Raw genomic sequence first — 25846 nt, 5'->3', positions numbered from 1 at the left:
ACAAACTTACAGAGCTGTATGATTTGGGTTTGTAGGAGGCTCGCACTATGGGTCGGCATTTCGGCAAACGGCCCAAGAAGATGCCGGTTAATTAAAATCTGACACGCTTAAAACAGGTGTTTTCAGGGTTCCTTACCCGAAGGGTGCCAACAGGAATCTATTACTAAGCCTCCACTCTCCGTCCGTCCGTCAGTCTGTCAGTCTGCCAGGCTGTATCTCGTGAACCGTGATAGGTAGGGAGTTGAAATTTTCACAGAATGTGTATAATATCTATTACCGCTATAACAACAAATAATAAAAATTACAAAATGACCGGCATGAAAATTAAAAAAAAAATTAAAAGTGTTGTGTTACTTTATGTACGAAAGTGGAATTAATTGCAGCTTGTCGCTAACCACGTTTGTCAGTAGCGAGTGGCCCGTTAGGCTCAATTTACATTAAAAGGGAATGGAAGCTAATTTCTTAAATATTACATAGCATATTGACTACTAAAAGAGCAACCGCCGAGTTTTTTGCTGGTTCTTCTCGGAAGGAAAGGCATTCCGAACCAGTGGTAGATCCCTCTGACGATTCAAAAATATTTGTAAAAGTTCAATTGAATAAAAAATATTTTTATTTTATTTATTTATCTATCTCCAGACTGTAAAGCACCAATTTTAACTGAGAAAAAAAATCCCGCGAAGTCGCCGGAATTCCCGCGCATTCGAAATAGAAGTCAATATGCGATACACTGCACAGTGCATCCTATACTAATCGTGCTAGTATAATCGTGACTTTAATTTTAAGTTCTTATTATTTTTCGAGCATTTTAGAGTTCTGCTGTCTATTCATATTAAAACTAAGTAGATATAGTAAGTACTAACAAAATAAGCCTCATAAAATGAAAATAACTAAATTGAATAAGTATGTACCTATAGAAATAATTTTCAGTGCCCATAAATATGTTAGCAATTCAATTCTGTAAATCTCGTATAATATTATATAGGAGAATAATAATATAGCTACTTACATTCATTATGTACGCGATTATTATAATATTGTTTGCGTCAGTCAGCTTGAAAAAAGGAAAAATGTATTTATGTATTGACGCAGTTTTCACATTTGTAAACAAATAACGTAACTCTGACGTCATTGCACTAACGGTTCAGCTCCACTATCGGGATTCGGCAAATGATTCGTGATATCGCGATTAGTGTGGCCGGCGGCAATCGTATCGTGCCGCACATTCGCGGTAACCCGAATGGTTGGCGCTTTTATAGTTTTTTTAAATCACGTGGGATTTTTATCCCGGAAATATATCTAACACCACAATGAAGGCTGTCACAGAATATCGCGTCTTAAACTGTCAAACTGCGTCTCTCCTTTTCATATTTCATTAGTAAGAAGAGTATGCGAATACTCTAAAATTAGGTTGTGCTCAGAATCAGTACCAATGTGTAACTATTTCAGGCCATTACAACTGATACTGATATTCCTGCTGGTGTGGTACTACTGCACGCTAACGATCCGGGAGAGCATCCTAAAGGTGAACGGCTCCCGCATTAAAGGCTGGTGGAGGTTGCATCACTTCATCTCCACAGCAGTGGCCGGGATCCTGCTCATTTGGCCGCAGAACGAACCCTGGGACGAGTTCAGGCACACATTTATGTGGTTTATTGCTTATATCAGTAAGTGTTTGTATAATAATTTGTTCTTTTTACGGCTCCGTACCCGAAGGGTGCCAACGGGGCCCTGTTACTAAGCTTTCGCTGTCCATCCGTCTGTCTGTCTTTCTGTCAGCGGGCTATATCCCGTGAATTGTAATAGGTTGAGGAGTTAAAATCTCACAGAATGTGTCTATTGCCGCTATAACAAAAGTGTTTTTCTTGCACACGGAACCCTTCGTGTGCGTGCCTGACGTGCACTTGACCGATTTTTTATTGAATTTTCGGACAAGATTAAGTTCTTTTCTTCTTTGGACGAAAGAAAATTTTGAAAATTCATTTTAAAAGTCTGAGATGGTATTCTTGAATATAAATCTCATTCACACCTCTCATTTTCTTCATTAGTTGTTATAAAATATTTATAATATTTTTCCAGGTGTAGTACAATACATGCAGTTTAGATACCAAAGCGGCGTGCTATACAGGCTCAAAGCCTTAGGCGCCAGACACAACATGGACATCACGATTGAAGGCTTCCACTCGTGGATGTGGCGCGGCCTTTCCTATCTGTTGCCGTTCCTGTTCGGAGGCTATGTGTTCCAGCTGTACATTGCCTATACGCTGTACCATATCAGCTACCACCCCGAGGCCACTTGGCAGGTATGTAAACAAAACAATCTTTATATTCTGTACAAAATGACTTCTCACGCGACATTTTAACTCTGTGAGTCAACTGTCATGTCATGTACCACCTTTAAAATAAGGACTAAAATCGTACTTTTGACATGAAATTTGACATGTAAAGTTAAAATGGCGCGCGAGAAGTCATTTTTTACGCATCATGAATTCTTTAATAAATATAATTAATATAGTTGTTGCATTTCGCGAGTGCGCGTGGTTCAAGCTTGTGTTTAAGTTGTATAGGATGTAAATGTGTGCGTTTGCGAGCGCTTGCTCTCGTCTGATTGGTCCGACAGACACGCACACTTAAGCAATATGCATACACGATGTAACCACAAGTAAAGTTCACGCGCGCTCGTCAATTGCAACAACTATACAAGTATAAGGCCGTGTCCAAACTAATAAAAAATTGTATCGATTTGCGACATTCGGTGTTAATATTTTTGCAGCAATCCAGATCTTTTTACATGCAAAAATGTCTTTTTGCGCTTTGAAACAATCTTTTCGCCGATTCGCTAACTGAGTAATTAACACTGAACGATAGTCACCGAGCTTATTTGACATTGGTTGGTTCTACATTTCTGTTTCACTATTGATTTTTCGTAGAGAACCTTCAATGGATTAAAATAAATGGCAAAGAAGCTCGATGGCTATCACTCAGTTTTGATGACCGATGCTCAAAGCAATTGTTTATTAATGTGAACGCGGCTTTATAATCACCGATGCAAAGAACGGTCTTAAAGTATAAGTATGAATTTCGGGTCTTAGTTTGGATATAATGTTTAAAAAACACCTGCCTAAGGTTTCTTTATTCTGATTGTGTCCCCTAAATATTTTTAGACTAAGATTTAACGTCAGTAGGGTTAGTATAATCATTACCAAAACCTAATATTGCGGATTAAATCAAAGTTACTGTATGAGTTATTTTGGCGGTCATGCTAGGCAGCATTTTTACGTATTTCTATTACCAAATGAAACAGGTGGCAGCGTTAAGTTTTTCGTTCCTGCTAATCGGCATCGGAAACACGGCGACGACTCTCATAGTGATCCCACAGAAGCTCAACGAACAGGTAGTCAGCTGAGGATCGCTGTAAACACTACAAACGCACGTATACGCACGAAACGGTGTTGCAAATATATCGCTAAGGTGATCTAGTAGACTAATTGTAGTAGGACGGGTAACTGATCCGCTCTGACTTGACCCGGTGCGGACGTGCGGAAGAGAAAGCGCGATGTTCTTACGGCCCAACCCTTAGTCTAAGCGTATGCTGAGACGCAGGTGGCGTTAGCACAGCACTTATTTTGCAGGGCAGGGCAGTTGAGGCAGACAGGCCCCGAGCGTATACTGCGATGCAGCTAAGTATAAAGTAATAGACAGTCGTTCTAGTCTGGCTAACGAAAGAAGAGACTAGAAAAGCGCGGCAAATTTAAAAAAAATATCCGTATGGCAGCTCTAAAGTTAGTATGACATACCTGGAATAACCTATGTTGATAGAACAGAAACAAAAGTAAGTAATTTTAAAGTATCAAATTGGGTTACTCCTGGTCTGTCATACTATTTTTGGGGCTGCCATACTGATATTATTTTAAATTTGCCGCGCTTTTCCAGTCTCATATTTTGTTAGCCAGACTCTATTTAATTCCATTTAAGTCTTTTTTGACTAGAATGGATGATTAGCGTTATACAAACAAGGTTCAAAACGAAATATTTAATTCTGTCATTGCAGCAAAATTTTGAAATAATTACTAATTAGTAAAAAAATACCTGTTGACGTACACGCGTTGCGCACGACGCAGAGCAACACAGACACATCATGTCTGCGTCGCACGTGCCTTCGCCGTAGCGTACGCATTTATGCATTACAAAATCTGCTCTGCCCTGCACTCCTATGAACTGCGTCGCCTGCGTCTCAGTATATTGCTTTTCTTTCCGAACAAAAATCCTTTTCTATGAAGCTGTAGTAGTAAGTAGCTATCGAGTTATAATCAAAAGGGAATTGCGGCCCGTATTTTTTTTTGTCCGAAATGACTCTTCTAGTGAGTAGGGCGTGAATAAAAGGCGTAGGCGTAGGGAATAAAGGTCATTGGGCAGTTGTTTCATATCGTAGGGTTTGGGCAGAATGGCAATAATGTTATTATTGCCATTCAAGCAAACTATTTAAGCAAGTCAAAACTAACATACTACTGTTTCACCTTGGCGAAAATGCTTGTAAATACTAGCTTTATGATTCCATGGAGTAGATTGGTGTTTTTTTTTTAATTTAAGGTTGATCAAATTAAAAGGTGTAATTTATTTTTTAAATAATTATGTCTAAAAAATTGCTTTCGACTGGCAAATTTTTCTAATTAAAAATATTCTGTTATTTTTCCCATTAAGTAATTACTTATCGAGCGTCCAGACTATTAATCTATTATGGTTTTATAACTTTTTCAGTAGTTTGGAGACATGTTATATGACAACGTCAAGTACTGTGGATGTGTTATATAACAAAGTTTTATAACATGTTACATGTTCTAGGTACACCTTGATAAATTCCATTCCACTCCATGGAATAAAAAAATGATATGGATTTGTATGGGGGATGTAGCCCTGTGTTATTTCTTTTACATGTAGCTGTTTTATATAATATTTATATTTTAGTAGTTTAACGTCGTACTGGTTCTCGAATTAGATATTCGGATGTTTAAGATCTTAGTTCCAAAATATACGTAGGTAATATATTTATATAAAGTAAATGAATTAAGTGTGCAATCCTAGTAAAGAATGCATTTTGTAGTTTTTCGGTTGTATTAGCAAAATTGGTGCTAATTCGGTAGTACACAAATCCCTACCAACGAAATTAACAACTCTAAGGCTGGGTTTAAGAGCGTACTTTGACTAGGCCCAGACTTTAGTTGAGGTAAAACGAGATAGATTTACACGAGAGACATAAAGCTGTCTCGTTCTAACTGTGTCTAAGTCTAAGCATAGTCAAAGTACGTTCTAATAGATCTCAGTCTCAAACTAGTGTTATCTTTTTCGCAATGTTCCCTGCCGAAAAGGACGACGCTATATTATTTAGACCTACTAATTTAGTTTGGCGTAGAGATTTATGTATAACAGAATAGGCATTTTAAGTTATTGTAGATTGGTAAACGATGCCAGTGGGTAACTACTTACTTAGTATAATCTAGGTTTACACTGCACACCAAAAGTTTCTATGCATCTAGATTTAATTCCGCATGATCTGTAGTTTTTAGAATTTACTGTACTGTAATAAGGCTTTAAATTTTGCTGTTTAAGAGTTTTTCGGGTATTAATGTATGAGTGTAAACCTAGTTTTAGTATTTTCAAAGGGAAGTAGCTTACTTGACACTCTTATTAATTTTAACATACAAATATTTTCTAAATTTATAAACTTCAACACAAACAAAATGTATGTCAAGTGGGTCACTATCCTAAGTCTTTTACCATAGTATCACAAAGAATCTTAAAGAATCTCTTATGTGTGTTGTGAATTTTCTTATTTCTGTATATTTACTTTAAGGAACTAGACGCACTTTTTATTTTCTACAACTATATAATATAGCTAATACGCAAGTTTTCAGTTATAAGTATCTATTAGTGAATTTGAATAATGTATTATTTATATAGTTTGTTATAACAACTATTTACTATAGTGAAAATAGCTGGTTATTTTCAATGTTTACTCTGACTTATTTTTCTATTAAGTTTTTTATAACTAGTTTTGATAAAAAATTGTAACTTGATTTACTTAAATATACTACTAATTAGAACACTAAAAAGACGCACGCGTCCATCGGAATACGACTTAAAACCAAGTGTCCACTGCAATAAAATTAACAGAAGTCAGCTCTAACAAGTCACTTGCACTGTTTCATAGCAAGTCTTTTCTAGTAATTTTTTTCCGTTGGATTGTAACTTCCACAAGTTGTATTGCCAGTGGACACTAGGCCTAATGAATAGATTTTAAAGTTAATTCACTCGTACACAAATTCAAAATTAAATGGGCGGGTCTATAAATCTGTAAATAATGGCATCTTTTTGACAGAAAAAAAAACTATGGGACCACCACAAACATTTTCTGTTAATTAAAAAAAAAATTGCAAATCGGTCCAGAAACCTCGAAATAATCGGTGTACCTACATACATAAAAAAAAGCGAGCCGAATTGAGAACCACCTCCTTTTTGGAAGTCGGCTAAAACTGATTTCGACCTGTCAATTTAGACATGGTTATTTGTGTAGGTACAGCCGGATTAGATCCATTTTTAAAAATTCATAGATGCTAAAAGAAATTCGAACACAAAAATTCAATCACCTAACTATAGTACGCGACAGGTTGAGATGGCAATTGGGATGGGAATGCCCCGCACAGCCCCCGTGCTAGCCCGGTGCGGGCGGGCGCGGGTGATGTGTGGGTCTGGGGGGCGTCCTCCCGCCTCATGCCCCGATTGCTATCTCGACCTGTCGCGGACTATAGGTCCTTACTAATAAAAATTTACTTATTGCTTAGGTACGAACATAACACGTTTAAAATTGAAGGCTGATGTGTTATATGGCTTTAATACGCGTCAAATGTATGAAAGAAATGTGTATAAGTAGTGTGTGTATTTTTATTAGTGAGAGCATGTAAGTACTAAATCAAATTATCGAACTATCCAAAGAACTATCCAGAGAAAAAATTCTAAAATCAGAACGTTACGCAACAATTCTTTTATAACTAAGTACGTAATACGAGACTGGGTACTCACGGGCAACTTTTCTCTGCGCAACAGTTTCGTATTTCGAGTATCACGTCAAGTCTATGGCTTTTGTAACTCTTGACTTGATGTGAGACAAAAGAGCATATATGTATAGTATAAAAGTAAATAATAAGTATGTGACCTAACAGCGCACTCTCGTCTAATAGAATGTATTGCTTTTTGCCAAAAAGTTGGCGTTCTTTCGCTTGACATATACACTTAAATATTATGGTAACTTTACATTGTAAAGCTTCCATACGTTTGCATTTATAGACAACTATAATTTATCATGTTTTAAATATGTAATTTAACTTGGGACTACAATTAATATATAAGCTATGTTACAAAATATATTTTTTTATAACGACAACTAGTCCAAATTAACATCGAATTTAAAATTGTTAACTATAATTTATATTTACCCCGCAATCATGTACCTATTAATAATTAAATGTAAAAGTTGACATTAAAATATTTGCGATATAACATTATAATTTATAGTAATATTGATCTGAACATCTGTAACTGTAAATATATAGCATGTTTCATGGTTTTATACATTTTCTTTAGTAATGCGGACACGAGTTCCATTATCTAAACGTGCTTTAATTTTATTTAATAATTTACTTTGTAATTTATTATTTCTTTCTTGTAGACATAATGTGTTAGCAATGTTACATGATGCAAACGTGTTATATAACATGTTATTCTACACTCCCAAGTAAAATCAAATGAATATTTTTCAAAAATCTGCTCAGAACGGTTAATTTGAATACCATCAACTTTATATTATAACTGTGTTATGATGGACACAGGTGATTTTAAAGCAGGGTCCAATTTTATAGCTTGTTGATAAAGAATGAGACATCGCAGTCATAGCATTTATGCAACTGATAGTGACACTTATTCTTTCATAAATTTTTAGGGTTCCGTACCTCAAAAGGAAAAAAGGAACCCTTATAGAATCGCTTCGTTGTCTGTATGTCTAATTATCTGTTTGTCAAGAAAACCTATAGGGTACTTTCCATCGACCTAGAAACATGAAATTTGATAGATAGGTAGGTAGGTAGGTCTTGTAGCACAAGTAAAGGAATAGATCCGAAAACCGTGAATTTGTGATTACATCACCAAAAAAAAATTAAAATGTGTACATGAACAAATTTAGTATTTTCACCTTTCAAAGTAAGATTACTATATCAAGTTGGGTATCATATGAAAGGACTTTACCTGTATATTCTAAAACAGTTTTTTTTGCATAATAGTTTTTGAGTTATTATGCAAAATGTCGAAAATTTCGGTGCGCGAGTCTGACTCGCACTTGGCCGGGTTTATTTTATTAATAACTAGCTGTAACGCCCCGACTTAGCATAGTTAGTTTTACCTAAAATAAGCAAACATATGCATCAAATAGTTTACAAATTATAATTATTGTACTTTTCGTATATTTAATACATAGGCATCGTACATTTAGGTGTTCTGAAAAGATATAAATGTTTATGTACATGTATAAAGTATATCTTTTAGTTTACAAGCAACGTGTAGTGAACTGCTACTCCGAGTATACTTGGGTTGGGTAAAGCACTTTGTCCTATCTGTCAAGGCACATAGAAACAAATACGCTTAAAAGTTACATGCAAACATGTTATATAACATAATTATTATGTTATGTAACATGTTTCACGCAAAGTCTTAAGTTCGGGGCGAACTACTAGTTATAATGAATAGATAGTTAAAACTAAGAATCTCAAACTAAAATAATTATTATGTTATGTAACATGTTTTCACGCGAAGTCTAGTTCGGGGCGAACTACTAGTTATAATAAATAGATAGTTAAAACTAAGCATCTCAAACTAAAACAATTATTATTACAATGTTAAAATATGTACCTACCTATTACAACATAATTATCACTTTAACAGCTAGTCATAATTAATTTATTACACTTGATTTTTAGCTACATTATTTCCCAAGATCTGTTTTATTAGGTTGTACTTAACGTTGTATGGTGTAGGTACCACAATTATTAATATTATTGTTTTGTATAATTTTGCGTGCTGTAAACTTTGGTATTTATATTTTGCTGAATAATAAAATATGTTTTTTCAGTTGCTCGATGTTGTTTGTTTTTGTTTTTTTAATATTTTGTTTTTTATATTTGCGCTGTTTGACAGGTTTCGTACCTGGCGGTTTTGTTTCTTATTTTGCACTCCTGCAACATGTACACGATACTCCGAACGTTGCGCAAGAAAATGCAGGGCGAACGGAAACTGATCTACAAATTACGTGCGATTGCGCATCGCCTCACCGTCTTGGTACGTTGTCCGCTGCATTATGGCTTCATTTCCACCAGGGATGTGCGGAAATATGTAGCGTGGCATTTATGCGAAACCCTATTAATTGCATAACTCATTGCTTTACCACCAGAGCAAATAAAGTAAGATCCCAGGCTCGCCAGACCTTACTTATTTTCTATGAAACAAAACGCGTGGGATAGAGTAATGCTAGTGCGTACTATAAACGTGCGCATATTTGCTAAATGTAACTTTAGCTAAAACATTATTTAAAGTATGAGTGCTGATTTTTATCTGTATGTTTGTTAATAATAGTTAATATTCAATACAGCTGGACACTCTCCGTCAGCGGTAATTTCCACCAGAAGCTCGCAAAAAAATAATATATTATTTACTTATTTATAGTGAGTCGTGAATTTTGGATCATGATAGTCGGGGAAAATTACATAAAAATCAGCACTCCGATTTTAAGATAAGTGAGTAATGTTTTTGTGTAGGTACCTTTAGCAACAAATATCTTAAAATTAGCCGTCGGCACTACTCCCACACATTTTGTTTCCAAGAAAATAAGTAATGTCTGGCGGAATTCCGATCTTGGACCATAAGATGAGGCTGAGCTCTGCTAACACATGACACATCCCGGGTGGAAAGGCAGTTTTATTTTATATCTATTACGTATATATTTGATAAGGGAATAATGATATATATTTTGCGAGGATCTAGAAAATGAAATAGAACAAATTTTCAAGACTAGTAACTTACCTATGTGTTTTTGTGGACAGCGATCAGTGTCTTGAATTCATACTAGGATAATAAATTATTAAATTGATACTTGTGAACACAAATTATTATTTATAGACTGAAATATTGAAAAGCCAAAACACAATAGTGTAGGCGTGGGAAAAGTAGGTGCTTCTTATATTTTTTGTGTTGTACTTGAGCTTTAAAGTGTTAGTTTACTACATGTAAGCTTCTGTTTATACAAGTTGCTTGAGAGTTCAGAAAATAGCTGTTCTACTTTAATAATATAAAGCCTATTTTTGAACTCTACTGCTGGGTTTATGTTAGGCCCGTTACTTATGTTAGTAATGGGTCAATCGTCAATGCAATCACCTACATAAAAAAAGAAACATACATGCGAGCTAGCAGAAATAGAGTTTATAGAGTAGTAACTTTTCACACAAAAGAGTCGTATGTTGTCTAGCTTTTTTTATAGAAGTCTGAGGCTGAGATCTATAGAGCGCGCTTTGACTTAAGACTGATTTAAAACGAGTCGGATTTATGTGAGAGATATAGCTCTGTCTCGTTTTAACTCTGTCTCCCCTTATAGTTTCACCAATCACTTGTCATAGTTACCTTTATTAGTTGCATGGATAGAATTTTATAGGAAAGGTAAGTGTTTTCATTCTTCATACTCCTTGTGAATGTACATTCTACTGTCATTATCTACAAAACTTATTGTTATGGAACACTAGCTGATGCCCGCGATTTCGTCCGCGTGGATTTAGTCTTGTAATATCCCGTGGGAACTCTGATTTTCCGGGACAAAAAGTAGCCAATGTCACTCTCCAAGTCTTTTAGACTTTTACTATAGCCATGCAAAAAAAACATTCGATCCGTTGCGACGTGATTGAAGGACGAACGTAAACCAACAAACAGACACACTTCCGCATTTATAATAATATGGGTAGTGACGTTCCACTTTCGAATCGCAACAAGCCACTGGACACTAATGGCAAAAGATCGTAGAGTATAGAAATCCCTACGAAGAGGTCTACGTCCAGCTGTGGATGTCCATTCAATGACACATCGGACATCTCCATATTATAACATCAAATATGCCAACTGCATTTTTAACTTCATCATGCTTATAAATTTTGTCGGTTTGTCGATTATTTCTACATACACATAGTAATTATTCGTGTTTAAATCAACCTCTGAGATATTTTAATAATTACAGGATCAAAAATGGAGGCAGAATAAAGTGGAAACAAAGACTTCGTAAGGATGGTGGTAGTTAGAGCATGATACTATTCTGATGAGATATTAATCTTTTTCTGATTAATCACTACTATAGAACTCTTTATATTTTCGTATAACATTTGGACTATCTATGGACTATGTTAATTGTAATGTTTTACGATGTAAATATATTTGGTTAATGACATTAAAAATAATAACAACTTCTATTATTTTTCTTATCAGCCATTTAATAAACTGTTTATTTACATTATTAAAAGAAAGATGAATAACTTAGGAACAATCGTACTAAATTGTAACAACTCAATATTTACTTCCACGTTTGTATTACATATTATGTAATATTATTATGTATTTACTACATTACAAACACACTAAGTATATACATTATATAATCACTTTTGCACTATAAAAATTCTGTTTTACATTATGAAATCTTTGAAGCACAAAATAATATTCTAGTAAATCATCAAGGTTGTTTTTGGACTGTCTTTACTAGCGTAGCTTAGGTATAAGTACGCGATAGGTCGAGATGGCAATCAGGGTATGAGGCGGGGGAACGCCCCGCACGTCACCCGCGCTATGCCGAACAGGGTTAGCGCGCGGACTGTGCACCCGCAGTGTGGGGCTTTCCCACCCCGATTGCCATCACGGCCTGTCACGTACTATAAGTATATTGAGCACAAATTTACATTTAAATTAAAGATCAATGTTTTGAAGATTTTAGTACCTCGAGTATGCACTATTCGCGTGAACAGACAAAATACGCCGAAAATCCCAGTACACATTGGTCAAAAAAAAATTCAAAAATCGGCGGTGCGTCTAGCCATAAAAATAGAATTTTTTAGAAACTAAATTATTATTTAAAGTGTTAGACTAGTTTTAAGTGTCATTCAGAGACAATGGTACTGATTCTGAGCACACCTACATTTTAGAGTATTCACATCCTCTTTTTACTAATATGATATGAAAAGGACAGACACAGTTTGACAATTTTAAATTTAATTTAGAGCCGTCAAACGTGACTTTAGCTGCCAGTCGCGATCCTATTGTTTAAATTTGTAGCGTGCACTAAAATTTAGAGTCTTTAAATAAAAAATTCATGTCAAGCAATAATAAAAAGAAAAATATGCAGATACTCTCAATTTAGTTTAGAGAAAGACAACAGAATCGGCGCTAATCTTAAGCTAAATGCATTGGGCCAAGGCAGTACTAATTGGGCCGATGCCTTAGGCCTAAATTAAAGGTATGAGTTGGCGTATATTCTACTTTGTCCGACAACGAATACGCCAAGTGCCCCTGTACATAACGACACGTGTATTTTAAACTAGTCGAGTTTCAGTCCATACTCAACCCTAAAGGTGCACTTATACATTCGCATGAGAGGACGTAGTAGTGGTGAGCTATCTCTTCACACATTCGTTTTCAGGCTCGTCTCGCAATCGCGCAGTGGTGAGATAATGCGTGATATGTCCGTGGACGGTGACTTAGGTGTACTTTCGAGCCGAGCGTCTGGGCCATCAGTGACAGAGCTTCAGATTAATATATTATGTAGATGTAGGGAACGTCATTCGAGCGCAGCGACACCGACGCAAGGTGTCTGTGCGTCGCGTCGCGTACCTGTCGCTGCGTCATAGACACTCAACGCGGCGCCACTGACGTCATAGACGCTCGACTCGAGGGATAATTAAGTGTCCGTTCACACAGACCGGCTCGGACAGAATCGGACGGTGCTCTACTTTACACAGACCTCCGGCGCGCGTACGGTTGAAACTGGCCGGAGCGACCAAGCTTTGTTTCACATAGACCGGCTGGAAGAGCACTGTACTGAAAGAGTACGCAAACGGAGCTGTTCGGCTGCGCGAGAGCGGAAGAGCGCGTCATCAGAAATCATACGTAGCCTAGGTCGGCTCCTTTTATTTTTTCACACTAACCGCGTAGATTTGCCCTCCGGCATTCTCAATAACAAAAGAGGTGATATGTAAAAATAAACCTTATTTCAACTATCCAACACTCTATTTTAATCGCTATCAAAATCTGCTCTCCGGTCCGAGCCGGTCTGTGTGAACGGACCCTTATGCTAAACCGTGCCGGGCCCGAGCCATGCCGCGTCCGAGGCACCAGATTGGGAATTTGTATAAGATCACATCAGACTGTGCCGTGTCCGAGCCAGATCCGTGTTACGTTTCTTCATACAAAATCTGCAATCTGTGATCGTCCGCACGTCGGATATGGCACGGCTCGGGCCTGGACTCACGTTCTAGCATAAATCATCCTTTACGCCGAGTGACGAGCCGGGCCGCGATGGCGAATATGTAAGAGCACGGTAATGCTTTATTTATTACATAAATATGTAATTATTATTATCAATATTTACATCACTGGTGAAAAAATTATATCAAAAAATTACACTCTGCTTACACGTAAAACGCATGTCAGAAGTTCGTCTACTAAGCACAATAATTGCTACTTTCAGTACGGGCATGATACGTGGCAGTTTTAATATGAAAATACATAAATAGGTATCAGTCAATAAACAATAGAGGTATGTAAAAATAAACTTACATGCCACCTAAAAATGTTAACCCTACGTGCTATGTCATATTTTAACAAGAATGAAGAAAAAATACGAATAAAAAGATAAACAAACTACAATATTATAAGGTTTGACCTATTTATTGGTCCAAGATCCCACCGCATGCCGCCAGACGTTCCTTATTTTCTGAGAAACAAAATGTGTGGGATAGAGTAGTGCTAGCATCGATATAAATGACAAGATATGCCCAAGCGAACAAAACTTTTCACGGTTTTGGAACCAAACAAATCAGCGCCACCTCTTAGATAGTAATGAAGGACCCGTTTGAAATCCAGACGTCACTGAGATTGCATTGGTGCTAAATTAACATTTTAGGACCAATGAATGGGTGTAATTTTGGTTGTTCAATGGCCCTGTCCTTACGAAGTAATATATAAGTCAATGAGTGCTAGTGTGTACTTTTAAGATACGCATATTTGCTAGCTTGTACCTCGAGCCAATTTAAAGATGTCAGTTGCTAAAGGCACATAAAAACATTACTCACTTTTCTTAATGTCTGAGTGCTGATTTTCATGTATATTTCTTGAGTATCATAGTATAAAAGTTACGACTCAGACTATAAGTTTTTTTTGCCAGCTTTAAAGCGTCTGGCGGAAATTACCGTCGACAGGAAGTGTCTGGCGAAGACAGTATTGCATATTATTAACAATATTCTCTGAAACATGAAAATCAGCAGACTTTAAAAAAAATTAAATAGGTATTTTCAGTAGCTGATACCTATAAATTGGCCCACGGCACAAGCTAGCAGATATGCGTACGTTAGTAGTATACGTTAACACTACTCTATCCCACACAATTTGTTTCTCAGAAAATAAGGAAGGTCTGGCGGTAGTGGGATCTTGCTCTATATAATTACCTAGTCATTTCAGTTTACACTTCACATCAAAAATAACAAACGAAGTATTTTCTCTCTCGTATACTCGCTCTTGTGAGTGAGCGAGACAGTATTGTCTTTCAGCTTTCTTATACTGTCTCGCTCACACGTTTGGGTTTTTGCCATAAATAGCGAGGGAGACGAAGCGAGCGAAAAATAGTGATGAGATACATATATACAAGGGCGGATCCAGCTTTGGTGCCAGGGGGGGGGTCACATAGTCGTGGTCAAGTCACAACATCTCGAGCTCTTGCGACAGGTCGAGTTGGTAATCGGGGTACGAGCGGGGGTAGGGGGGGGGACGCCCCGCACACCCGCACGCAGGGCCGTCTTTAACCTATTGGAGGCCCTGGACAAATTAGAATAACGGGGCCCCTATGATCTTGACAGAGTAGGTACTATTTTCTTTGAATAGGCAAAGAAAGCAGATAAATCACGTTCTAGACGTATTATAAATGCGAATGTTTCTATCTATCTGTTATCTTTTCAAAGTCCATATTCTAAATCAAAATTTGGTAGTACTATTCAGAGATAGTTTACACTCGGAAACGGCTTTTTATCCCGGAAAATTAAAGGGTTCTCACGTAAATTTTAAAAAAGTAAATCTATGTGGACGAAGTTGCGGGCATCAACCAATATAAAGTAAAAGCGCGAGCGAAGCGAGCGCGAAATTTTTCATATATTTACGAAAAAATCATAAGGTAGCTACTAATATTATAAATGCGAAAGCGTGTCTATCTACTTATCTGTTACCATTTGGCGGTCTATCTTTTTGACCAGGTACTACACAGAGAAAGCTTTCATCCCAGAAACCTGCATACACTTTTTATGCGGAAAATCAAAGAGTTCCTACGGTTTTTTGAAAACCTAAATCAATGCGGACAAGGTTGCGGGCGGGCAACAATTAATACAGAGCAAAAGCGCGAGCGAAGCGAGCGCGAAATTTTGTGTCTGTCTATCATCTTGTTAGGTACTTTTTCACGGCCAAATGTAGGTAGGTAGGTACTACTCAGTGATAGCTTGCATCTCGGAAGGGATGTAATTTGTATGTATAATGTATTTTAATCGTAGTGAACAGAACGTGCGAGCGAAGCGAGCGCACAATTTATGACATTATTTACAAAAAAAGAAAAGATAAATGTCAGAAATATTGTATTACGATATAGATAAATGCCAGAAATTTTGTACTAAAACTATAAAGTCATCTGTTGTATAAAGAATAGTTCTATTATCTTTAGGGGTCCCCAGATGCAAGGAGCGCTTGGATAATAAAAACTATACTATAAATAATAAACGTAAAGGACCAATCCGACCAATACATTATAGGTATATAATACATATTATTTTATACTTTTAGAGGTTTTTACTGTCGGGAATTTTTAAAAAGTGTGAAAAAGAATGAAATATTCTATCATTTGCGTTATCAGTAAAGACAATAAAGATCGGATATAAGACTATTTAACAATCTCTACGGTCCTTTGTTTGAGATGGCTTTTTTGACCGTTGATTTTATCGAAATAAATATGTTTTTGGGTATTAAAATATCGGTTGGTCTGTTATAGTTTGGTGATCTGGCAGGGACTACTGGGCCCCAATCGATCGTGGGCCCTGGGCAAGTGCCGTGTGATGTTCTTCAATCATTGAAGAATGTCAGTAAGTAACGTGAAGAACGTAGCGGTGACGCGGTAAAATTCAAATTTTGGATGCGTTTGTTCGCAAGAACATAATGTTTTTGCCATCATACAATTGATTAAGTATTGAAGGAACTTACATAAAATCTAGGTATATAAAAATATAAAAAACATTATGTTTAACAATTTTAATTAGTGGTCCACCTAGGTCCTGGACGCAGCCCAGGGGGGGGTCATGACCCCCATGACCCCCCCCTGGATCCGCCCTTGCATATATAACAATGTTCCTTCGTAAATCATGACGCCGCGCCGACGACGCGACGAAATATCATTTGCCGTTGGGCGGATCATGATGATATGATCCGCCTAATATAATCCATAAGTACCAATAAAGAAATGAATCTCAAATGTCGGGTTGTACATCGTTTACAGCTCAGACACATAAAAAAAGGGTTCAATTATGAATTATATACAACAGAATATCACTCTTTGAAGGTATGGTGTTAAAACTTTATTGACCATGTTACTACAACCTACATAATACAGCTTTGGCGTCAGGTAAAGTTTTCTGGACGACATGGGTATGCAGGAGTGTAATGGATATAGCTCCGCGGAGGTGAGCCCTAGGGCTCGAAGAAATAGTTGGTGAGATCAGGGGGCGACATCTAAGGGCGCTTCCTGTGAGGCTCGGACCACGGCTTAGGATGACGTTCAGATAAATGGATTGGTTGGACTTGACAGTCCGTACGCCCCCGAAACCATGGTAAGTCCACGTCCGGGTGACATTAGAAATCTGTTACCTCGTCTTCGCCGGCGAAGACTGTATAAAAGTACTGTGCACATCAGTTCTTTTTATTTATCGGCATGAGTATTACTATAAATACTAATACTCGAATTTATATAGGAAATAATATATTGCTGATATAATTTAAGTCTTTCTGACGCCCTTCCATCAAAGGAATTAAATATATTTAAGTCTAAAAGAAGCGTTAATTAGAATGGAAAGGCCCATCCAAATTAACGCGCTTTGATCTGTGAATACGTCGTCACTTATCAACAAGTGAGTTCACAGTCAAGCGTGTCAATAAAATGTACAAAAATTAGCAAGCAATAATTCAGTTTATACAAAAACTATCAAGACAACTCTTTTAATGAAAGTGACAATCATTTTTCACCAAAATCATTGTCACTTTCACTGAAAGAATTGCCTTGATCTTCTTCTATTCGCGGCTTTTTCACTAACAGTCCTTGTCTTTGTAACTTTTCGATAGCTTCTAAAGTGTGTCTTTTTCCTGGACTAAGTTCACACTTTTCTTCAACTTGCGTGGCTTGCTTGGAACTTGTTTTCACCACTTTAAGTCCGGACATACTATTCAATTTGCTCAGCTGCTGGTGAGAGCTCATAGTAACTTCAGATCTCATCTGTGTCGCTACCCCCATACCCTTCCTGACTTGTTGCTGACAACTGGTACTGACTTCTGACTTCGTCTGCGTAGCTGTAACCATTCCTTTGGCTTTTTTTGTTACGGTCGAGAACTCGGAGTGGCTCTGAGTCGACGAGTACTGCATCGCCGACTCGTCGTCGCTACAGTCTGGCAAGTCTTGCGGGGCGATAAATGAATCCTTAGGCTTCTTAAAGCAAGCGAAATGTCCAAACCCTTCATCGGAAGGTCTTTTAGTTGTCTGGTTTAACGCATGTGGAGAAATTTTTAATTTTCCTATCGCAGGTCTTTGGGGGCTACATCTAGGCGGAACGACCTTTCTCACCGCCGATGGGCCGGGTATGGGACATCTCGGCCGGTTGAACACAGGCGGCCGAACGGGTACGAGCTGATTACACGGCCTCACGATGGTTGCGTTTGGCGCCCTCGCAACCGGAACGGCATTTCTTATCTTTGTTCCGATACTCGGTGAAATGTGTCTGACTGCTGTGCCCTGCAATTCTCTGCCGGGCTGTTTGTTTATTATTTTCTGCGGTCTATTTATAGGCTTAGGTTTGATTTGACTTGTCGATTGCATTACTTCATTTGTAGCTGAATTGACTGTCCTTATAGTTTTGGTGACAGTTGTTGTGATTTCTTCAATGACCGTCTGTGATTGGAACCTTTTAACGGTATTGACCGTTTTAAGGGTATTGACTTGGTTAGGTGCAGAGTTAACTTTTTGATTTAATGCAGTTTGATGTGAAGAACCACTAGCCTGGTGTATGTTTTTACTTACAGGCTGTTCATTTTGTGATAAGTTTGGTTTGTACAGCTTTAAAGCCATTTCATGTGTTGGCTTATTTGTGTCTTCGGATACTTCTATATTTGACACAGGATTTGATACTTGTTCTGCATTCTTTGTATTTAACGATTTAATTGTAAGTGCTTTGTTTAAATTTTTTAAATTATCGAAATTAGGCATGGGTTTTTTCAAAACAGGTATTTCATTTTTCTTTAGTGTGTTCATTTTTATTTGATTTTCAAAATCTGATAAATCATCATTTAAGTCATCATGGTTATCCTCGTTTTCACTATTGGATGCATTTGGTGATTGGACCACAGCATTCGGTTGGACATCATTCAAGTCACTGTCGCTCATATAATCATCATTTACTTCTGTAATTTTCACTCTACCTATATTTTCGTTATCTGAACCACTGGTATCTTCATAATCATCAAAATCTTGGTCGAACACTTTAGGCGAAGAATTATTAGGTTTAACAGTTATATGACCTAAGGTTTTTAACTTATTTTGTAAATTTATACTTTTTTGAATTTCTTTCGACTGTTTGATTTGTGTGTAACTTTCACTATAAGAATCTGCCCGCATTGTTTTTGTTTGAATTTTCATATTTTTATTTGGAATGGTTTTAGTTTCACTAGATTTAACTGTAATATTCTGGGACAGATTTCTTATAACATCTGTGGGAACGCTACCACTCGGTTTTGCTTCAGAGACACTTTTAACAGTACTTCCCTCTGTCTCTTCATCAGAATCATCAATATTAAATACTTCTATTTCCTTGTCGATGCCTTTGCTAAGTTGTTTTGAATGTAGAGATCTGAACTGAGGGACAAAAGGTTGATGCGGTTTTACAATAACTTGCTGATTCACAATTTTAGGAACATTAACGGGTTTTGCTGTAACATTCGAAAGCCGTTTTAAAATATCCAAATTACATGCTTTTTTTGGACTTTCAACATGTTTTTCGTTATCTCCTTTCGTTGTTGTGCTTTGCTTTGCAATGAAATCGTTTGATTCTTCAGTGTATTTATTTTTTGACAAATATGCATCACATATAGATTTGGATAGTGGTACTAATTGTACCCGTAATTCTTTCATTTCAATTATGTCTTTCTTCTCAAGTTTCAAATTATCATTATTTTCCATATCACCGGAAAACTCCGCGGTACTCTCAGGGCCGGGAGGTGCAACAGGTGATGTAGCCGATAGTGACGGTGTTGTTGTTTTCAAAGTTATTTGACCAAGAGACTTCAAAGGGATCTTTTGATCTGAACTTATATTTTTTGATGAACTATACTCATCGTGAGCTTCGGATTTGTAACCTTTCGATTTAATTTCTTCATTAATATTAGATTTATTCTGATTAGCTAATGGTTTGACTGTGATGAGGTGGCTCAAATGCTTTAACACACTTATGGTTTTATTAGTATTATTTGTTACACATTCCATGTCACTATTATCACAAGTTTCATTATTAAGGTTAGTGTCATCATTTTCTTTCTTTCCAAAATGATTATTTTCTAACATATTAGGTTTTGTTTCATCTGGCGAACCCAAGTCTAGACTTTCTCGGCCAGAATTCGCAAATCTGTCGTCATATATGTTTGTTTTTTCCTCTAATATTGAAGTGCTCTCTTCATCGTAGTCACTTGTTTTATTAGATTCCGATGCATACAGCTTGTCTGATGTGTCTTTTCCGTTAAAATTAGGACTCCTAGGTATTTCTTTATCAGGATTGTTTTTTACTTCATTAGTACTATCAGATATTTTAGAATACACATTGACTGTACTAACAGATGGTGTTTCTGGAATATCTGATTTGTCATCAGTGTCCTTTTTATTTTCAATCTCGTCTGAAATATCATCTTGTTCTCCGGAATTGGCAATAGCATCTGATACGACCGTTTCTGAGCCTTCATGTTCATTAGCGACGTTTTGTGAAGTAGATTTTTTAACTATTTTTATCTGGCTATTGCCTTGATTTAACAATTTAGATATTATGTCATTAGGAGATTTTTGTGACACATTCGGGACATTTTTTACATTGCCGCTGATCAGTTGTTTAGCTTTAGAGGTGTGCTGGTTGGCTCCAGGACTATTGAATTTTGATTTTGCTTTGATAACAATTCCTTGTTTTTTTAACTTGGCTAAATCTGCATTGACCATTTTAGCTTCATTCCTGTTTTGTGCTCTACCTTTAACTTTTTTCAATACAACCTGAGTGGGTACTTCTTCTATGCCTTGCACATCCCCGAGACCGTCTCCAAAGACATCTTTATTCATATTCAAGAATTCATCAAGGGTGATTGAAGCCTTTTTTGATTTTTTGTGTTTCTTGTGTTTCTTATTCTTATGTTTTACCTTTTCCATAGAAACATTGTCACCCTGATCACCCATTACCAATTGAAGAAAGTTACTCTGTAACCAAATAAAAAGCAAACATGTATCATACTGTGATTTCTTATGCATACAATTATCTTATTTAACCAACATCATATGATTGTATTATTCGACTTTCTATAAACCGAAAAACTTCAGCTAGTCGCATTTATTTACAAAATCCAAAATTTATTTACTAAGTTCGTTTAGGAAACGTTCAGCAAAAATGATTCGTTCGAGTAGACTGTATGTCGACCACATAAGGATGATAACGCTTACGATTTCTCGCTGTCCCCGTGGTGGAATGCTGGCAGGAACAAGATTGTGGAGTTCCTGAGCACCAAAATATATTATATCCGATAGGAACCCGATAGGCAGATGATATTGCAACGATGTTATAGATTGAGTTACAGGTATACAGATACTCACAACTACATCAGCATTGTTATCCTCTTCCTCTGGCTGTGTCGCGAGATCTTCTTCTTCTACATTTTCCATTATAGGTGCAACTGTTTCAAGCGAAAACTCGGTGATGTGGCTGACTCTGCAAAGTAATTCATTTATATTTTACTAGCTGAGGCCTGCGACTTTGTCCGCGTGGATTTAGATTTTAAAAATCTGGGAACTGTTTGATTTTCGGGGATTGTTTTGAATTGAAAAGTTGACTTGACTATGCCACTCTCCAGCACGCCTAACATGCGCACCACGAGAAAATTTTGTCTTCGCATTTACTCGTCTTATTTGTATGAAAAAACACGAGATAATGCGTAGACTCCTCACCTCACGTCTTAAACTATATCCATTTTAAAAATCATGTTGCACCGTTGTGGCGAGATTGAACTACTTGTGGTCGATGGGCCGTTTGCACAGAGCCTCACAGGTAACAGAATAATATAGAATGAGAATTAAGAACACAATAGATAAATAAATTTTTCTAATGCAAGGATAGGATTAAATATAGTTATGACTTATGATCGACCAGAAATAAGGTCAGAAGAGGTCTAGGTTAGAAAGCATAAAATATACTCACAGTTCATTTTTCTCACTGTAAATGTCTTCAGATGAATGGAATGTAAGATGTATCTCATATGCGTCAAGATGGTAGAATATTGCCTCACATAGGGGACACCTTAACACTTCGCTCGGACTATGATTTTCATCACAGTGATCATCACCTATGTGTTTCTACGACAAAACGGTTAAGAATATGTTAAGTATGGTAAAATAAAAATAGTGTATGCTAAGTCAGCTCTAATTAAAATAGCTGTTTTGGTATTAGATAACACACAGAGAGGTACCTACTAAATACTGCAGTAGAAATTATAAAAGGATAAGCTGACTGACTGACTGATCTATCAATGCACTCAAACTACTAGATGGATCGGGCTGAAATTTGGCATGCAGATAGCTATTATGACATAGACATCCGCTAAGAAAGGATTTTTGAAAATTCAACCCCTAAGGGGGTAAAATAGAGGATTGAAATAGTCCATGCGGACGGAGTTGCGGGAATAAGCTAGTCAGATTATAATAATCAAATTGATGAAATACACATCTTTGCTGCAGTGGAAATGCAGCCTCTAGGCAGTGAGATACAGTTGAAATATTTAATCTTTAATGGGCAGATTACACCTACCGAGTAGTGAAGCGAGACAGTAAAATGTCACTCGGCCGAGACAGTGCTGTGGCTGAGAAATTGTGCCGAAATTGCACTCGTTAAAAAAAAATTTAGACAAAATTAATTCAACTTACATGCAAATTGACTTTGTTGTTGAATTCTTCTCCACAAAATGAACAATAGTAAATTTGTAGCATTTCCTGAAAAACAGTAATACATTTTTAGCAAGTATTAGGTAATACGCTAAAGCATTTTAGATTAGCCACTAAACATTAGTGCTAGGCCAAAAAATTCTGTAAGGTTAATGTAAAAGTTGTTTGTGTACTAAGTATCAAAAGCCTTAAAAATCAGACAGCAACTCAATGACAGTAAAATACAATGTGACGATCGAAATTACTTCTGACAATCTTGTATTATTGGATAAAATGCATTGTCGTAGCAGAAATACCCATAATAATATGTAAATCACAACAATTGGGTATTTGACTATATCAAAAATAAATTATTTCTCCGTGACTATTCAATATAGGATCTTCCAAAATACATAAAATCCGCGTTCTTTATTAGTTTTAAGTGTAATAACCATTTTAAATTATCGATTAAACTAAAAGAGCACGTCATTATGATGTGACGTCACATCCCAGTATTTCATAGAATCTTGCATACTAAGCGCGCGTTTTGACGTTTGATAAAAAGTCACTGATTTAACTAGTTGTCAAATACCATATTGATGAGATTGTAGCAATGATTGATGCAGATTTTCCATAATAGACCAGCAGTTTTACAATCCTATACCTGGTTAAATAGCTTCACTTTTTTCGATATTCCAATAGCAGGTATTTCTGTATCTTGCCGATGAAAGAACTTGTTATGGTATAGCATGGCAGACGCCACATTGAATGTGACATCACATGTGTCACAGTGGAAGTCTCTTGAGACTGATACCTCTTCAGCATTATGATTTGACTGTATGTGCTTATTGAGTAGATGCTGAAAACATGTTAAAGTTAAATAAAAAATCAATCAAGTGCGAGTTCGACTCACACATTGGACTTATCTTACAAGTCTTGTTAATTTTCATGGTGGCCATTTTGAAATTTTCACCATTTGATGTTATAGCTGCAATAGAAATACACATTCTGTGAAAATTTCAACTCTCTACCTATTACAGTTCACGAGATACAGCCCGCTGACAGACCGATGAACAGACAGCAGAAGCGTAGTAATAGGGAACCCTTTGGGTACAGAACCCTAAAAACTAAAACCCGATTACTACTCCTATTTAACAAAAACTGGAATCTACACAACAATGAGTACTTATTATTTGATTGTAATTTCTGAGCGAAGCAAAAACCAATTAATAGGCTAATGCCACAACCTTACGACTACAGAAGCACAACAGACGGAAACGTTTAAGTGCAGAAACCAGCCCAGAATGATGAAGATGAAGAACCTTACGACTAAGCCAAAAGCCAATCTTAAATTGAATTCTTAAGGGTTATTCCAATCCAATACAATCCATCAGCCTGTTGGCGTCCACTGCTGGACATAGGCCTTTCCAAGAGCGCGCCAAATTGGCGCTGCTCATTAGAAGTAATGCCCATACTGACCACGCTGGGCAGGCGGGTTGGTCAGCGCAGGGCTGTAGGCTATTTCGCACCAGTGAGGCTGCTGCCCGTCTCTGGTCTGTGTTATTTAAAGCCAAGCCATATGGAATGGTTATCCCGCCATTCTTCGGTCGTCATATCCTCGTCCGCTGATTCGCAGGGGGCACCACGTGCAGGTGCAACTTTGTTAGTAAACATTCTTTATCCAATTTGGCTCAAGTAGTTCTAATATGGCAGCAGATACACCTGTAAGTCTTAGTCATGTAAGTAGCTTACATAATTAACTTACTGATGTAAACTCTCTCACACGGTAAAGTTGTCAATTAATTATGTGCTTACATAATTAATTGTAGCTTACAAGTAGCTTTACTTGAGCGAGTAAAACTTACAGGTGTAATCGCAGGGTAAAAGTCAGTAATAATTGTTACCTTCATAGTAAAGAGCTTTCCACAAAATGGGCAGAAATATTTAGCATCGTGATTTGGATGTGCCTTGTGCTTGTGAGTTATAGCTTTTGATATTGTAGGGAACACCTCCTCGCACACGTCACAGCCAACCATTTCTATTTCATCACTAATCTTCTCTGCTGATACACCGGTACTTTCATTTTGAGTTCGACTTTTGACTACCTTCATGCTCAAGTCAAATTTTGGGTCACCATGTTTTCTATCAAAAAAAAAAGCATATACATACATTAAGTACAATTATGTTTATGATCACTAAGAAAGGCACATTCAAATTTTTCAAAATGCATTTAAAAGTGTAGGTATCAAATTCTGATTATACAGATTTTTTCAAGGGAATTAAAATTTGTGGTACAGCATAGTTACCATCCTATTGGTAAATCTAGCATAGGATAGGAACCTATTTTTATTTATTTAAAAAAAAAAGAATATTAACCATGTTAAATGACTAATATTTCCCTTTCCTCTCCAACTAAGCGTCAGGCTTGTGCTAGGAGTAGGTACGACAAAATAGTGCTACAGGCGGGGTTTGAACCGTCGAAGGAAGTAAGGGTTTAATGAAACTGACATAGACCTTCCAGGTTAGCCCAGTTTCATCTTTGACCGTATCATTACCAGGAGAGATTACAGTCCAAACTAACTAATCAAATAAACAAAATTTAAAAAATGCAAAATGCTGAAAATCGTGCATTATCTCTGTATAAGTATATCAAAGTATATTTAGTAACAAGCGTTCGTTTAGGTTACTTTTAGTTTACCTGAAGTGAATTTGTAACGTCTCCTTATCATCGAAGGTCTCTTGGCAAAACACACAATCAAATTTCTGCTTTGTTGTCATTATGAAAATACTGTTATTTGTTAAATTTCGAGAACCATTGGATACTTGGCGTCTAACATTCACACTTAGAATTCAACACAGGGAAGACTGTTTTTTAACTTAAAGGTTCTTTATTTACTTTATTTCATTCTAAAAATCTAGAATACAAAAGTTTCCATGCAATAGAACTTATTTAGTTAAAAATACTACATATTAGAGATACATTCTCACGAAAAGCAAAACACAAGTCACAAATCCCATTTCCCATTTCCCAAGCCATATTTTTGACAC

At 36.7% G+C, this 25846-nt stretch overlaps 2 protein-coding genes across 3 annotated transcripts in view; one reads left to right on the top strand and one right to left on the bottom strand.

The window, feature by feature from the left end:
• The window catches only part of LOC117989140 (transmembrane protein 120 homolog), a 16346-nt gene extending 4799 nt beyond the window's left edge, over positions 1-11547 (top strand). Inside the window, exons 5-9 of one of the 2 annotated variants that reach the window (XM_034976448.2) lie at positions 1450-1667; positions 2080-2303; positions 3305-3394; positions 9241-9381; positions 11321-11547. In XM_034976448.2, the coding sequence (XP_034832339.1) occupies positions 1450-1667; positions 2080-2303; positions 3305-3394; positions 9241-9381; positions 11321-11365 (718 nt within the window). In that variant the 3' untranslated portion in view covers positions 11366-11547. The remainder of the gene's footprint in view (positions 1-1449; positions 1668-2079; positions 2304-3304; positions 3395-9240; positions 9382-11320) is intronic. The other variant, XM_034976447.2, reaches the window with a different exon arrangement.
• On the bottom strand, positions 11545-25846 carry LOC117989138 (serine-rich adhesin for platelets-like). Its single transcript, XM_034976445.2, has 7 exons — positions 25497-25846; positions 24703-24940; positions 23463-23657; positions 22802-22867; positions 22080-22234; positions 21479-21593; positions 11545-21088 (listed from the first exon to the last, which is right to left on the bottom strand). The coding sequence occupies exons 1-7, from the start codon at positions 25574-25576 to the stop codon at positions 17606-17608; spliced, it is 4332 nt and encodes a 1443-aa protein (XP_034832336.1). The 5' UTR covers positions 25577-25846; the 3' UTR covers positions 11545-17605.

This window comes from Maniola hyperantus, chromosome 15 (assembly GCF_902806685.2).
Source record: "Maniola hyperantus chromosome 15, iAphHyp1.2, whole genome shotgun sequence".
In the NCBI taxonomy this organism is placed as follows: domain Eukaryota; kingdom Metazoa; phylum Arthropoda; class Insecta; order Lepidoptera; family Nymphalidae; genus Maniola; species Maniola hyperantus.
The sequence above is the reverse complement of the archived record's forward strand: the minus strand, read 5'-3'. Positions and strand labels throughout refer to the sequence as shown.